General features: G+C 43.3%; 1 protein-coding gene across 1 annotated transcript in view; it reads right to left on the bottom strand.

The window, feature by feature from the left end:
• Sorl1 (sortilin related receptor 1) overlaps window positions 1–17,005 on the bottom strand; it is a 149,336-nt gene that overhangs the window by 71,809 nt on the left and 60,522 nt on the right. The window contains exons 10-14 of the mRNA XM_003472756.5: window positions 15,493–15,610; window positions 15,209–15,282; window positions 11,811–11,899; window positions 2,795–2,973; window positions 774–960 (exon numbers count right to left, since the gene is read on the bottom strand). Of these exons, the coding sequence (XP_003472804.1) occupies window positions 774–960; window positions 2,795–2,973; window positions 11,811–11,899; window positions 15,209–15,282; window positions 15,493–15,610 (647 nt within the window). The remainder of the gene's footprint in view (window positions 1–773; window positions 961–2,794; window positions 2,974–11,810; window positions 11,900–15,208; window positions 15,283–15,492; window positions 15,611–17,005) is intronic.

Below are 17,005 nucleotides of genomic sequence, written 5' to 3'. Positions count from 1 at the left end.
CTGGTCTGTGTGTTTTACTGTGTCTGATCTTTTCCACCTGATCCACTCACTGTTCCTGCTTGCTGCCTCCAAAGAGGCACCCATACCAAGCTGCTAAATGCTCTCCTGCCTCCACCCTGCTGCTGCATGGTCTTGGGATGCCCTGTCCACATATCTCGATATTTCTGTAAAGTCCATCTCAAACAGGGCTTGTCGCAAAACTTCCCTGACCCCCTAATTACAACTCATAGTCTTTGCTTTCCTTTCAAATAATCTCTATAAAAGCATCTGTTTCTCCTTTAAGGTACTTGCGCCTTCCCATCTCCTGCTATAATTATTTAGACACAGGTCACTTCTTTCCTTAGTATTTCCAACAGTGTCTTGTATATCTTGCTAAAAGAGTAAGTTATGGGGGGGAAAGAGTACATATACACATAAACATCGGCTCATTTCAGGGAAAGAAGTAACTCGTTCTAGGGTAGGGGTCCTGTGAACAATCATCTCTCTCCTGTTTCAGGTCATCCTTCTGGAAGTAAATTCCAGAGCTCTTATCCTTGAATAAATGATAAACTTTCCTGGCTCCCAACTGCATCATACAGCAGTAAGAACCACAGAGGGCCTCTTCTGAAGTGTCTAGCATAATTCCTGGCACATAACATATCCTTTTAAAATGTTCATTTCCTTCTATTCCTTTCTCTTCAACAGGGGGCAGGGCCATGCACTTGTCTGGTTTCCCCACCTTGCTGAGAGAACACAAAGCAACGTGACGCCCCAGCAGTGCAAGAAGAACCAACCATTCATAGTCCTCCCGGGTGCAGGAGCAATTGGACACGACCACCGGCCTGTCAAAGTCTTCTCCGTTAAAGCACGTTGCATGCGGAGTCCTCCGTTTGAAAACAGTCTTGTGCCCAAGTAAACACTCATTGCCCCGCTCATCGGAAGGTGACCAGAGCTTGTAGTCATTCTCTGTGCAGGGAACCCCTGAAGACAAACCAAGATAAAGCAAAGCATCAGGGTGAGGCTCGTGTGGGGTTCCCAGTCTCACTTGCCCATCAGCACAGAGCCCTGCTGCCTATGCACACTGCTGCCACCCAGCAGGCACACAGAACTCAGGAGCTGCCCCAGACTCAGATGTGAGCTGAAGCTGGCAGCCCCCATGAGAATAAAATTGATGCTACTTGAGACACAACTGTCGATCTGAGACAGCCAGGAAGAAACACAACATTTTTTAGTACCATCCAAACTTTTGAGTTAGTTTTGCAACAGTCAGAAGTTCCCTGTAGGTGACCAGGGATGTTTCTTTCCTAGGGAAGTAGGCGCCAGTAACTCCTAGATGGGTGGTGTCCTTCGGGGCTTGTGTTCCTTGCCTTCTTGCTCAGTGCTATGGACACATCTGGCAGGGTAGCTGAGCTCAACAGAGATGCGGGATCTTCAAGGAAAGTGAGAAAAACAGCAAGACAACCTGAACAGTTACCCTACCAGCCCACACTGATTTGAAATGTCAGTAGAGTACTTTCTATGGGAATTCTGGATAAACTTGTGTCCATACTGGCAACTGTGTTTTTCAGATACGTCTTCAGTGAGGTTAAAAACCACCTGACACTCATACAGAACCATCAGTTCAATACCATTCAAATCAGCAAAGACTTATTAAACCTGATACGAGACAATCGGGCTACACAGCAGAGGGAATACAAGCTTCCACGGGACTTATTCTTGTTTGAAGGGGCTTTATAATTTAATTGAGGGAAGATGACACACACAGAATAACGGACACAAATTATAACTCAAGGCTTATTTCTGGGTATAAAGAAGACAGATTTCTTCTGGCGGCATTGAATCTGAAAATGTGGAAAAGATTTCAAATAATGGAGGCAGGATGGCTGGAGCAAGAAGGCTCAGGTGAAGTTCTGGGCAGCTGGAAAGATGTTGGCCCCAGGAGACTAGCAGGAAAAGGGCAGGGCGACATGGGAGGTACAGGGGGTGCATGAGGAATTCCACTCCTCCCTGTCTGCTCACACATCCCACATCTAGATGAGCAAGTCATGAATGGACCCCAGAGGGTTTTGAGAGGACTGTGGATTACTGGGCCCAGCGCCTCACAGATAATAAGTCCTTGATGTAGCTCGACCCACCATGGTCCCCAAAGGGTCAGCAGCAAAGTACTTGTGCTGTTCTTGGGAGGAGGTGGAGGTAAGGCCTGGTGGGAGGAAGTCAAGTCACTGGTGGGAGCTTAGTGAGACCCCAGGCCCTCCTCTCTACTTTGATTCCAAGCAGCATGAGGAGAACAGGCTTCCTCCAACACGGTTCCCACTGTGATGTGCTATACTTCGTGTGGACTGAAATCATAAACCCAAGTTAATCTTTTCTCCTTTTAAATTGATTTTTTCCTTTTAAATTGATTTTTTTCAGGCATTTTGTTAAACTGACAGAAAGCTGCCTAACAAAGACATATTCACTGAATATGTCTTCTTCTTCAAACTGCTGAGTTGCAAAAGTGTTTTCCATTCATTACTTCAGGGCAGTTATTCATTCAAACATCCGTATTTGTATCAGCCATAGATTTAGACCTACTGTGTGCCATAGATTTAGACCTACTGTGTGCCATAGATTTAGACCTACTGTGTGCCAGGAACTGCACAAGAACATCAAGAAGCAAAGAGTAACACACATTCCCTACAATGGAACTCCTTTTACTTCGTCCTTTTGATAACCTGCATGTGTCCATCTCCTCCAAAGAGTCACAAACTCTCCTGTGGACCTACCAAGAAGTCAGTCAGTACCTGTGGAAAGGGCCAAAGGGGCCATGGCTTACCCAAGGCATCAGTGGCATTGACCTGCAGGATGAGCCAGCTGTGGACATTTTCTTTGTTGGATCCAAAAATAGTGAAGACGGTGCTCTTCTCCCCAGGTTCCGTGAGGAGCCCATACACAAACACAGGCTTCTCGGAGAAGATGAACGTCTTCCAGGTCTCCCCTTCATTGGTGCTGTATCTGCCCAATGCAAGACAGAGAAGCCGTGCAGTTAAGGTCCAGCTACAGCAGTGTGATTTACAGCCATACCAGCGAGCGAGGGAGTTTCAGAGACTATGGCAGCTGCCTCCGAAGCACACAAGAGCCAAGTGATGGAACTCCAATGGCTGCGCTTAGGAAAAGTTTAACTTTTTATTTAAAAAAGGAAATGGTAGTGATAGATTACGTACCAGGTAAAAATTGAGCATGGATCTCTACTAATACTACAAGAAACATTAGCAAAAGAGGAAAAAGTTTTTTCTTATATCAGATGCCATGCAGTAAACATTAAAAACAGAATGAGAAAAAATATGTATGTATCATTCCATAATCCTTACTGTAATAGCCAAACAAGAAAATGATGCTGATTGGATATTAAAATGACTAGTTAAAAGTTTTGGAGACCAGGATGTCAACATGATCTGAAGATAAAACTCCTAGATAAATTATTTTCTACCCAAGGGGAAATGTAATTTTACAGTAGATGAGTCACAACCTTAACCAAATTTAGCATCACCAATAGCCAGACAAATTACGTGCCTGTTGAGCAAGGTGTCAAGAATAATACATCCTCTAGCCGCTCCACACGAGGAGTGGACAAATCCAAAACCTGGACATTCAACATGGTGACTGCTATAGATCCTTCAAAACCCTTCAGAAGAAACAAAACCGGAAGAGGGCTTGTTACAGATTAAGAGAGCCCAAAGAAATGACCAAACACAACCCAGGATAGAGACCTAGGCTGAGTGAAAACTAGATTACAGGAAAATCCTTTAAAATGCATGAGTCACCAGCAAATGGGATAACTGAGAACATGGGACTATAGCCTATAAGCAATAGGGAGTTCATCTTAATTTTCTTGGGTTTGGAACTAGTGTCATGATCAGATGGGAAAATGCTCTTCCTGACCATACTTGTTTAAGTGCATATCTAATGGGAAGGAGCATGAGTTTTCCACCTTGCTGCCAATGATTCAGGCTCAAAAATCTGAACAGATTGACAGGATAGATAAATATAAAGACAGGAGAAGCAAAGCAAATTGGGAGAATATTAAGAGTTGGTGACTCCGGGGGACGATAACACAGGCGCTTCTTTACAGTGTTTCCAGCTTCTCTGGGGTCTTGTGGTCCTTCAAAGGTTGAAGGAAAAGCGTGTCGAGGGAGGTTATATCAGAACTAGAAAGCAAGCCCTTGAGGGGAACTTCAGTAACTGTACTAAGTTTAAGTTGGCTGTTGTATAGAAAGGAGAGTAGAGGAGAAATAGGGAGGGAGAACAGAAAAGCTGCCTGGCACCTGCTTTATCACCCAGCGAGCTATGAGATGCTCACTACAAGAAACCACCCAGCTAGCAATTTTTTTTTTTTTTTGTCTTTTTCGTTTTCGTCGGTACCAGGGATCGAACTCACGACTGCCTGCTTGCCAGGCAGGCGCTTATACTGCTGAGCTAAATCCCCAGCCCCGAGTTAGTGCTTTCTTGAGAGCACAGAGCTATGAGGCTTTCTTAATTCCTAACTAAACATAAGCCTTTTTCATTTAGAATCGCACTTTTTGAGATTTTAGCTGTATTCTCTCAAAGGACTCCAATACTTGACATATATCTTTTCCAACCTTACTCAATCCAAACACTATCTCTCATATTGAGGTTTCTTACACTGATAATTCTTTTTTTAAAAAAGCTACTGGTTAAGCAAAGTGGGGGGGCCACTTAGCAACATCATGAATGGCAGTGAAAGACTAAGTGGCCCCCTCCACGGACCTTGTAAGAGGGGAAGTTCTCGTCTGGCTGATGGCGTTTTTGGCTAAGGTGGAGTTTAAAGCAAGTTTAAGTGAATTTTGGAATTTGGGTGAAATAAGTCATTTAATCTTTTTGTACCAACATGACGAACTAAAGACATAGCTAGAACCACTTTTAAAGCAAACTGCAGAGTTAAATTGGTTTATTAATCATAGATGATGTGAGTAATCCACCCACTCTGCAAGAACGTTGGTACTTCATCTTTTCATACAGTGCCAAGTTAATTCCATTTAAGAGCTCCTCCAACCAAGGATAACATCAGGAAATGAATCATTCCAGTTCTTGAAAAAGTCCCGGAGGACTCTGAGAGTAACTCATTAATGAGACCACGCAGCAGGTGCATGGCCACGCGCAGTCTTTATCTGAAAATAAACTGCTCATTTAGAACACAGAGTGCTTTCCTTTTTCCAGAATTTTGGAGAAAGGGCAGAGACATTAACAACTGCAATGATCAAGGAAACTTCTATTATGGACTGAATTCTGATTCGTGAAGCAGGGTAACATGAAGACGCCAAAAATCTCAAAAGAGAATAAACCAACCCCTCTTTCATTCTTAAGCAAAAAAGAGGAGTTATATACAGGCCCACAGTCCTTAGCAATAGAGAATTGAAATTATTTAGTTAAAGAGACAGACAAAAACCCCATGGCCAAAAACTCTCAAGAGAATAGAAGGTCAGATAATAATCGTACAAAATAATAAAACAGCCACAGAGACTTTAAAAGGTGATAGCCATGGTAGGCACCTAACTTAAAACAGTATCACGTGGCCACACAGAAAGATCATTGAGAACCTCAGATTTATAAAGGACATGTTCAAGATAAGAAGTCATACTCAAGGGCAAAAAATTGAAGAGCAGCAACCACCTGTAAGTTCATTCTAGCTGCAATTTTTATACCTAGGAATCTGCTAGAAGAGTAGCCAGATAACTCAGGGTCAAAAAGACCCAAGGATTATGTTTCAAATCACTAAAATAACTGGTAGGTCGGTGGTCAGTGGAATGGTGAGCTGGTGAACTAAAAGGTCCTGTAGAGGATCAGAAAAGAGAACCATTGGTCCGATGGTCAACGGTCTAAATAATGATGCAAAAAGAAAAATTTCTATTTGACTTTATCCTCGGGACAAAGAGAATATCTTCAAATGGGACAAGCACAAGATAAAGAGGAAGGCAAGGGATAGAGGAAAATGAGTACAAAGAATATTTTAGAGAACAGAAAAACATAAAGATGGAATGATTGCAGAGTCCTCCGGTGGGGGACTCTGCAGGGCCTTCCTATTAAGCTACATCTCCAGCCATGTTTTGTTGTGTTGTGTTTAGTTTTGTTTTGTGACACTGTGTTGCTAAATGGACCAGGCTGGGATCAAACTTGTAATCTTCCTGCCTCGGCACCCTCAAGGTCCTGAGATTACAGGACCACACCATCCTGCCTGGCTCAAAGTTCACCACTGGGATAGCCCTGAAGAATAAAGATTTCAAAGTCTAGAGGAAGAAAATTGGTTTTATTTCCCTAGAGAAAAGGTGGCTTTGAGAATCGACTGAAGCAGGCAATTTGAGAGCTCTCAGGAATAAAAGGGAGTCAATGCTGGGAACACAAAAGGTCTCGTACACAAGTCACCCCAAACTAATCCCACTTTCTTTTCTCCTGGTTAATTCTTGCTTTGAAGAACAGGATAATCAGAACATTGTCTTTTTAAGGAGATCTTTGCAGACCACACTGGTAGGTAATATTCATTCATTAACTGCTAATAGAACAAATGCTAAGGGAGCTGATACATGGTTTGATTCCAAAATAAGACTTCCTCTTCTCACAGAGCTCAACACATCTGCCAGGGAACTGGACAGCAATGTGAAAGATACCTACCACATTGGCAAAGGTGTGAGGCATGATTTAGTTATATCTGATGGCATGGGCAACTATTTCAAAGATAGCAAGATATATTATGGTAGCCATTTTGGATTTACTATTGTCTTGCTTTGAATTCCTTTACTGCATTCATTGTTTAACTTTTATTAGTTCTGTTCTGTTTTGTTTGATTTTTACTAATGCTGAAGATATCTACAGCTATTTTGAAAACAAGAGGCATTAACGGTAACCATTGTTGATTTCATAGTGTTTTGAAATCCTATGTCACTTCCACTGGTTTGCTTTGATTGGTTTGTTCTGTTTTATTTTGCTTGGGTTTTGTTCCCTTTTTTAGAAAATGAACTGTTTCAAAGCAAAACGGAAACATCTTTTGATCTGAAATCCCCCATTACTAAAATTGTTCAAGCAAGACTAAGATCATCCTCTTATCACAGGTGGCAGGAGGCTGAACCAGATAAATCACATATCCAGGTCACTGTCATCCTGGACATCTCCCCTGAACATATGGTGGCCACTGTGATCCAACCTGCCCAAAGCCACCTTCAGGACATGGCCCACCACGCCTCCTCCCTTCCCTGTTTTGGTGTGAGTGGTACTGTTCCCATTCCTGCTGCCCCAGGCCAGTGAGAAAGTGTGTCCTGGACAGATATTCCTCAAATCTACCCCAGCGCCAGCTCCCGTTTCCAGGCTTCCTTTCTTAAATCCATCCTCTGCATTCTTCCAGAGCTGACTTCTTACAATGCAAATGTGGACTCATCATTCCCCATTTCATATTCTCTAAGGACCTTATTATCTCAAAAGCACAGTTTAATCTCTACACACAGTACAGTGAAGGCCCCAGCGCCTAGCCTTTACCTATATACCTACCTTCAGCCTCATTTCTCACTGTTCAACTCACAATTTGCATCCTACTAAACAAAATTGTGCTACAATGATTTATGCTCCCACCCCTAATCTCAAGTTACCTCTGATCCTGAAATGGCACTGGACCTTGCTTTCTATCCTCAAATCTCAGCTCAGCTCTTCAGAGAATCCTTCCCTGTCTCCTAGGCAGCACCACCTGGTCTGCACTGGCTGTTAAGGCTTTGATCTAACATGTCTCCCAAAAGGTTCATGTGTTTAGAGGCGGGACTTCTGGAAAGTACTTGGGTTATGGGGTTCTATACTCCTCAGGGGCTTGTTAGGAGGTTCAGCCTGATCAGAGGAGGCAGGTCACTGGAGACACGACCTGGAAGGGTATATTCCTGTCCCTAGCTCCTCCCTTCTCTCTCTTGAGTTAAGCAGCCTTCCTCCACCAGGTCCCTTCTGTCATGCTGCTTCTGCTGTGGAACCAACCAACCATGAACTAAACCTCTGAAACCATGACCCAGAATAAATCTCTCCTCCCAGTAACAGGAAAGTCATTAACGTATTGGGGCTCCCACCATACCCTGTGTTCAGTTCAGCCTTACACTCTTATACATTTAAATGGCCTGATCCTGTGAGAGTTTTCTGTTACACTGTGATTCACAACTTCTTAAACTGAGGTTAAAAAGAGATAAGGACCTCAGTTCCTATCCATGTCTAGGGGCAAAAGAAACCCATAGGGTCAGAATGAAACAGGCGCAGCTCACTCTGTGACCCTACTGTATTACTGCCATGTGGCCTGAGATGCTGGATCGAAAGAAGAGGTTAGCTGTGACCTTCCACATTCTGGATCTGCAGGGCCACTTCCAGAACTCAGATCCAGAAAAGACAGCTGCCCTAGTGCATGTAGTCTGTGAGGGGCTTTTCAGGATTCCCACAGGGAATCCCTAGGAAACTGGAAATCTCCCTAGAGAAAAGATGCCTTCAGGCAAATCCAAAATATTAGTAACTATCCATAATATCATCTTGCTGTCAGGAAAACTGCCAAGAAGAAACAGAAATTGATCCCATCCCTCATGATCGAGCTGACAAACTTGTGTTTGGATCTTTTTCATTCAGGGCACAAAAACACAACAGCCTCTTCTCTAAAGGATGCTGATTATACATGAAATTGCTCCCACGCAGCTCCTGGGCGCATGCCTGCTAACCATGTGCTGAATAGATGCGTAAGTGAATCCACAGCAGAGGTTCCCGTTTCAGACCTGTAGACACAACTGCAAAACAAATACTCCCACTGCTTAGTCTCAATTCCAATTAACAATCAAAAAGGTAACAACCTCAGTGGAGAATTAAGACAGAAGCTGAAACAAATGACAGCGGATTCGGTTATCTGTGCTAACCAGAGAGAGAAATAAATGAATAATTTAAATGAACACCCACCAAAAATAAAAATAAAAATAAACCAACTCTTACTGTGAGCAACATTCTTCCTGCTGACCCGATACCTCTTACGGGAATGAGTGACACTCTTCTACTCAGCTTTCCTCCCTAAAAATAGGTTCAGGTCAGAGAGTTACCCATCAAAACAAGCCCCTCCCCCAAGCCTCTGGCTCTAACTGACTAGAAAACATCTCCAAGTTGCGGTGGGCATAGACAGCTCCTAAACCATGCCTTGCTCACCTTGGTGTCCAGCACAACATCTGGTTCACTGTTGATGTTTAACAAATGTTTGTATAATTGACCTGAAATGACTCCTCACGCGCTCATGTTCCAGCATGGGCACTAATGCCTGACAAATCACATTATTTCCCTGTGATCTAAAGGTAGAATGGATGATGTCTCAAGTGCTCCTGGGCACCACTAGATTGCTCACATCCAAGGAGCACTCACTGTGCTCAGGGCTGGCATTTACACCAAACACAACAGCAATGGTCCCCCTTGGGGTTGTGCAAATGACACCACAACCAGATCCCTTCCAGGTTTATAAATGATGAAAAAAAAAAAAAAAAAGACAAGAAGAAGAAAAGCAATCTTAGAACACTAAATATGCATGACCTATTTATTGATCAATCAAACATTTGCTAAGTGCCTGCGAATCCTGTAGACAACAGAAATTCTTCTCTGCAAAAGCCATTCTAATGAGTTGAAGAATTCAGGAGTATAATGAGAAGGTAGCTTTAATGAGGAATCAAACTATCATCAATGACTGATTAATGGGACAGCCAATAAACGCCACAAGGCTGAAAGGACAGAGACCATTATGGTTGGAGAGGACAGGCAGGATGAGCCTGAAGTGCCAGACCAGAGCCCAAATCCTGCTTGTCAGAAGCAGCCTCATGGGTGGTGAGGCATCACAGTAAACCACCACTGTGGTCTGAGAATATGAACTAACTTATCTCCTGCTTTTCAGAGCAGCAGGAGGAGAAGTAAAACATGTCTGTGAGCAACACACTGAGAAAATGCCAGGTGGCTCTGCAGATTTGGGCCAAGCTCAGGGGGATATTTGGGACACATATGAGCCTATCAAAGGAGGCCTGTTTATACTGCCATATTTGTAAATGCTTTATTTGAATCATACATTATACCTCCAAATGACCCATTCAAATACAGGGACGCTACCATGTCCATGATCTCCAAGTCTACAGCCCCAAAGTCATTATGAAATGTCTGGGGAGGGCATTATGATTTCCTGGCAGCAGATTTATTTTCCTGGTCCTGTTTTGCTCCAGCTAGTGTAGAATGACGCTGCGTTCCCAGAGCCCATATGCACCGACAGATGGTGTAAGAGGACCAGAATCACAAGAACTCCTTTGGAGGAGCCAGCTTGGAATGCAAATGTAATCTGTGGCGAAGTTAAACAAGGAAAATTGAGAATTGACGCTGAGCTGCGAAAGTCATACAAAGAATGAAATGTATTCTTAGGAAGCCAAACTGTCCCTGCATGACTTCTACACAGAGCAGTGTACTAAACACAATTGTTTCCTTGCCTGTTTTACAACCGAGAGTGGAATGGAACGCTGAAAGGCAGGGGGACAGCATCCTGGGCTCTTTAGATACACGGTACCCTCTACAAATAATGCTGGCTAAATGTGTGAGATGTGAGCTAAGTTAACAGAGACACATGCCAGCATGTATGCGATAAGCACCACTCTTTGTGATTGTCACTCTGTGACGATAATCATCTGAGCCAACGCCAATCCAAACACAGATTGAGGGTGCTGTGTGCGACAGTGTTGAGTCCTCTGACTTTTGGCTCTGCAGAAGCAACTGACCAGTTCACACAGAAGAGAACAGTCAGGTGGGAAACCAAATGCCAGTTTTGTTTCCCTCAGCTTTCTGGAAGCTGGGCTGCTCTGCACATGTCAAACTAACCACAAGGGGAAACCAGCTGCTAAGGTCTCTTTTTCAAACTGCCCACCTTTCCCTTGCTGCTGGCCTTGATTTCTAAAAGCAGTAAAGAAAAAGAAAAAGTTCCACTTTGTTCTACATGAGATGGTTACAGAAGCCCTCTCCATCTTGTCAGGAATCCATCTAACAGGCTCAGCTCAGAAATGCAGAGAAATGCAGGCCACCCTGCCCTGAGAAACATCCACTGCTCAGTAACTCCAAGAAAGTAATCAAAGAACAGGTTCTGATAAAATCAGGACCTAAGGGAATACAAATTACAAACTCTCCACACTTTGATTTTTCAGCACAATGTATTGCAAAGAATATAAGACATAAACTAAACACTTAGGTGTTAATAATCCCATGTCACTAACAAGTGGGAAGACCTTGGGGAAGTCACTTTACCTTGTTGAGCTTCGGTTGCCTCATCTGTAAAATGAAGCAGCTGATTTCAAACTCCCTTCAATCTCTATCTGAGAACCCCAGCATCAAGTATAGCACAGCAAAAGCTGACTGGCTATCAGGTTATATGCATTCTGTAATTATTATTTCTCTATCATTTTTATTGTTGTTTGTTTTATTCTATGAGTAAATCCAAACACTTATACAAATCAAGGGAAGACAAATTAAGGAGTTTCTGTTAATTTTTAATTTTTATATTTATACAGAGTTGTGCTGTTTCAGAGCAATAAAATTATTTCACTTATGTCTCACAATACCCTTTTGAGATTAAAAAAAAAAAAGAAGTAGGGGTCAGGTTATTGTGCATATTTTCTAAATAAGAAAAGTTCAAGTAATTTCCATAGGTCACAAATTGTGCAGTCAACTACCTAAAGCTGCAGAGAGAGATGGTCGCCTATCACCACAGACATGAATCTCTGGAAGAACAGTTTGATATTAAAAGAAAAGGTTTAATCAGACACACTTACTTCAGCTCATTGGTTTCCATGCCCTGGGCAATGGCCATGATGATGCCGCCATGGTCTCCCCATGTATAGTAGTGAGGTCCAGGAAGTGCCTGCAGAGGAAAGGAGCCATGATGTCACTGCTGGGCAGGTAACTGTGCAAAAGCTGTGCACCCACTGTATGCATGCGCATGTGCAGGTACACACAGACCCACTAGTCTACATACACACACACCCACAGCAGCAGTGTCAACCACTCAGATACAATTTTTCAGTTTAATGAAGACATCCATTATTTCACTGCTTCACACAACCCTAAGAACAGGCAGAGAAGTTCTCATATCCCAATTACTTCCCAAATAAAGAAATAAGACAGAATATAAACAGTAAAGGTGGGACTCAAACGCAATCTCTGACTCTTGCCAAACAGTGATTAAAAATTAAACAGATGAAGTTTGGGGGTGGAGTTCATTAGTAGGGTACTTATATGAGGCCCTCGGTTCCATGCCTAGCACAGAAAAAAAAAAAAAAAAAGTAACCCTGTAGAGTTCCACTTCTACTCTGATATCACAGTCCACTGTAGCCCATCACCAATTTGGACAAAATACAGAAACAAAGACAGACAGAGGGAGACAGAGAGAAATGAAAAGAAGGGAAAAGAGAGAGAAGGGCAGGGCAGGGCAGGGCCACCTCCAGACAACCGATGCAGGCAGCTTGTGGGGGGATTGAAAGCCTGCAGCATCCGCCCATAGTGTGTGTTCCTGGCGCTGCACTGCCCAGCAGGAAAACCCCAGCCACTAAATACCTCAGTGTGAGCCAGAGAACTCAGACTTCAAGAGAAACTTTCTACCAAAGCAGCCAGGAAAAGAATCGCTGTGGGCTGAAGAAATTATGAGAGGAACCCCAAAGAGCAGGGTGTCAAAAAAAATGTAAATCTCCTAATTCTGTTATGAACTTACATAAGGCTCAACCTAACCCCTAAAGTATTCCTCTGGGAAACAGATCCAACCTAGGACAGCAAAGGCCTGGCAGAGCAAACTGACATTTGAGCTACCAGCTACAGAGAGCAAGACAGAACTTATGGTCATAACCTAAACAAGCTGATTGCACACTAAAACAAAAATATAAACCTTTTGCACAAGATTTAATTTTTGGCATTTTACAATGCTTAACTCAAATACAAACTCAAATTTCTCAACATATATACACATCCAAAGAACAGGCTAATTCTCCAGGGAAAACAAAATCAACAAGAGTCAATCCCAAAATGATCCATATATTGGAATTTTAAAATAGCTTTTATAAACATGTTTCATAAGATAAAGGAAATCATAAAGGACTTCTATTGTTGCAAAGTCTCTAAATTTTACATTAAGAATAATATTAACTCAAGAAAACTACAAAAGATAATGCATATTTTTATCTTTAGAGCAACCAGTGAAAAAACATAGAGAAATAAAATTATTAAAATAGAAAAACATATCTAAATAAAATTATCAAAACAGAAAGAGACAGAAAGAAGGGCAGAGAAACGACAAACCAGTAGAGATTTTTTTTAAAAGGAAGTAGTGAAATTCTGGGGTGAAATTCAATCATAACAATAATTGTATTAAATTTTGTAAGTCTAACTTCTGTTAAAAAGCAGAGCTTAACAGAATGAATGAAAAAGCAAGACGCTACTGTATGTTGCCTACAAAGAAAACATTTAAAATACAAAGACAAGCACAAAATAAAGAGAGGGCAAAAGACATAAAAACAGCCTAAGAAAGCTGGGGAAACTATTTCAGTATCATGCAAAATAGAATGCCAGGAGAACGAGCAGCTGGTCATCAGTGTTACAGTGGCCTTCCGCCCAGAGGTCTGACTTCCTTTCCTCTGCCTCCCAGCCTGTGCCATGCCCGAGCTGCGCCTGCAAGGACTCAGACGCACCTTCACAAACAGTCTCAACCCCTTGCCTTCCCCGGCTGGCTCCCCAGATAGGGTCCCTGTGCACGGCTGCTGCCAGGCAGGTTCTGAGGATGCTGAGGGTGGGGGGCACCGACGGCTGCGCCAGCAACAGCCAGTCGACACTTCGCTGGAGGAGAACAGGACACGACTTTCTACCCAGGAGGAAATCACTTTCAGATGTTTAAATCCCAGATTACACCACCAGCAGAAGGTAGAAACAAACCACAGCCTGATGTGCAGAGACGAGAACCACTACCCCCACTCCAAAAGAAAGTGCAGCTCTGCAGACCAGAAAAGCAGCTGCTTTATTGGTCTCCAGAGAAGGACAAAAGAGACCAGAGAATTCCAAACTGCTCAGACTTTTTGGCTTTTCTTGCCTTATCAGTCTCCTTCACCTGAATATGCTACGTGTTCTACCATGCTGTGTGTAATACACACACACATACACACACCTATGCACGCATGCATGCACACACAGCAGGGGTCTCACTCTGCTCATTTGGAGAGATGTAAGCCCTGACACTCACGAGATAAGATATATGAGTCTCTGTAGCTGGAAAGAACCACACAAATGCTCAGGATTTTTGACTGCTTTATAAAGCACAGACTTAAATACAAAAATGTGCACATTACATCCTCAATACAAAGCACCATGAGGACCAGGACCACGTCTGGTGGCTCTTCTAGAACTCCACACCACTTCTGAAATTCTGCCCAGTAACTTCCTGCCCAGGGACCTCCTGAGCTTTACGCAGAGGGTCTCCAGCATTCTTAGGGTCACTGCTATGAAAACAGATATACCTCCCTCAGCCACATAAATCAAGACAGGCTGCTGAGAAACAGCTCTCCAAGTCTGGGAACTCTCCAATGTCCAGTGCAGAACACTGGCTAGAGAACTAATGGTACCTTCAAATCAGCACAACTGGTTCTCAAGGATTAAAACTAGTTATGGAGCCTTACAGTAGAAGCAGTGTGCTTCCACAGCACAGAATGAAATGACAGAGGTCCCTGCAGTGGGACTCAAGCGTCAACATCACACAGACACACAGGCAAAATAACCAGTTTTAGACCCAATATCTCTACAACTCCCCAATACTCCCCAAACATTTATGCAGCATTCGCTCTAGGCCAAGTACTGGTAGACCCCAGGGTTACAGATGTCAGCAAAACAATCAGTGTCTTTGCCTTCATGGAACATACACATGAAAATCTGGTCAAATTCACAGTTATTTTTTTTAAAAGTGAAAAGGTCTGGTTTTATTTAAAGCAATATTTTGGCAAAATCACATCCACATTTTAAGGTATAAATACGAATCAGGGCAGCTGGCTTTCACATCTGGCTTGGGTCCCTCTCATTACATTACAGCCCTCCTGAGCACTGCAGGTCCCCACCAGGGACCAGGGTGTGTCTGAAACTTTGAATCACGATCCATATTCTCACAGACAGAATCACAGGGCGGGAGGAGGGGGCTGACCTCTCGCCACCTGGCTCCCGCGCTGCTAGAGATGTACACATTGGTCTTGCTTGCCAGATTTTTTCCCACAGAGCCTAAAATGAAAGAGGAAGGATTATTTTTCATATTGAGACTGTGTCACAGAATCACTTGTCCAACCAGCAGTTCTGAGTAGCATCTGGCAACCAAGAATGTCCTCAAGCCACAGAGAACAGTCGCTGCCGGAAATGTGAGCGATCGTGCTGTAACCAGCTGCTCCGGAGGAAACTGGCGAAGCCCCTGAGGCAAAGACAGAGCGCACTTACCCGTGGCAATGATGAGCCCAGGGGCTGACTCCTTGGACAGGATGGGCATTCTCCGGAGCTGGAGGTTGAGCAGCTGACTGAGACGCTGGGCCAGATGCAGGGAACAGCCCTGGGAAAGCTACAGAAAGAAAGTGCCAGAAAACAGTGTCAGCACGCAACCCAATGCATAGGCCTTCCCCAAATCCAGCAGCCTATGCAAGGACCCCATAGTTAGACCCAGAGCAAGGAGGCCCCCAGCCCAGAGAAAATCAGACTCACAATCTAGCTGTCTCTACACTCTACCCCCGAGATGGAGTGGATTGTCTGAGCCCCATAAGTGTCTATCATTTAGGAAAAAAGGAAAAATAACTTTACCACTCCTGAGACTCTGAGGAATAACAATTACAAATCAGTGTCAGCTCAACCAGATAGAAAAGGGGTCCCTCACCCCTTATCATCCAGAGATCCTCTCAAGTGACTCAAAGCTAAAGAGAAATGAAATGACGCAATGGTATGTACTTTCTAAGTCAGTGGCTATGTGTTTCCAATATAACCCCAGCAATTCTGTCAGAAGAAAAAGCAAGAATCAGAAATCATAAAGTCTCATTGAGAAGCTCCCAGATGTACAACATATGAGTAATGAACACCAAAGGGTTCACATTAAATGTTTAAAGGCATGTTCTACATCGTGCACAAAAGTGCGGTAGAAAGGAGCAAGGGTCCAAGTTATTTAAACTGACCTCCACCAATTATATGTCTAGAGTTTAATATTCTCTGCAAATCGCCAGAATAGCACTTTTGATACAAGTGCCTGATGCTTTTGACCAGAAAGAGATTGTTCAAGTTCATTAAGGTTCATCCAGCATCCTCACAGAGCCACTCTGCATGTGTTTATGGCACAGATAAAAGCCATGACAAGGTTGGATGTACTTATTTTTTTCACAAAAGTATCTCTAACAAATATCTATCTTGATAGCTTCCTAGTTTGGCTAATGAAAACTGGAGCAAACTACACCAGATGGCAAAGAAATATTTACTTGCCCCAGCCCCCTACTTTTGAGTCATGCATCTTTGACCACAAAGAGGTCTATTCATGATGGTGTTTCTGGGTCTTCAGTCAGATTTTAGCCATCCCTCTCTACTCTTTTCACTGTCTGTTATGGTGTGTATCTGAACTGTTCCCCAAAGGCCATGTGATAAAAGCTTGGTTGACAGCCCGTGGCACTATTAAAAAGTAGGATCCAGTTGAAACAAGTTATACCATTGGTGCATGCCCTTGAAGGGCACCCTGGCACCCCACCCCATCTCTGTTTTCTCTGCTTCCCAGCTGTCATGGTATGAGCAGCCGTGCCCCACCCAGGTACCCTTCAGCCCTGGTACTCAGCTTTATCCCAGGCCCAAAGTGGGGCCAAGTAGCTATGGACTGAAACCTCCGAAAGCATGAGCCAAAATAAATTCCTACCCCTTAAAAACTGATCTTTCTTCGGTAGTTTGTCCCACTGATAGAAACCAAACACACCACCTAATCTCCGAA

Source organism: Cavia porcellus, unplaced genomic scaffold (genome assembly GCF_034190915.1).
Source record: "Cavia porcellus strain 051 isolate PalLab524CR breed Dunkin Hartley unplaced genomic scaffold, mCavPor4.1 scaffold_9, whole genome shotgun sequence".
Lineage (NCBI taxonomy): Eukaryota > Metazoa > Chordata > Mammalia > Rodentia > Caviidae > Cavia > Cavia porcellus.
The sequence above is the reverse complement of the archived record's forward strand: the minus strand, read 5'-3'. Positions and strand labels throughout refer to the sequence as shown.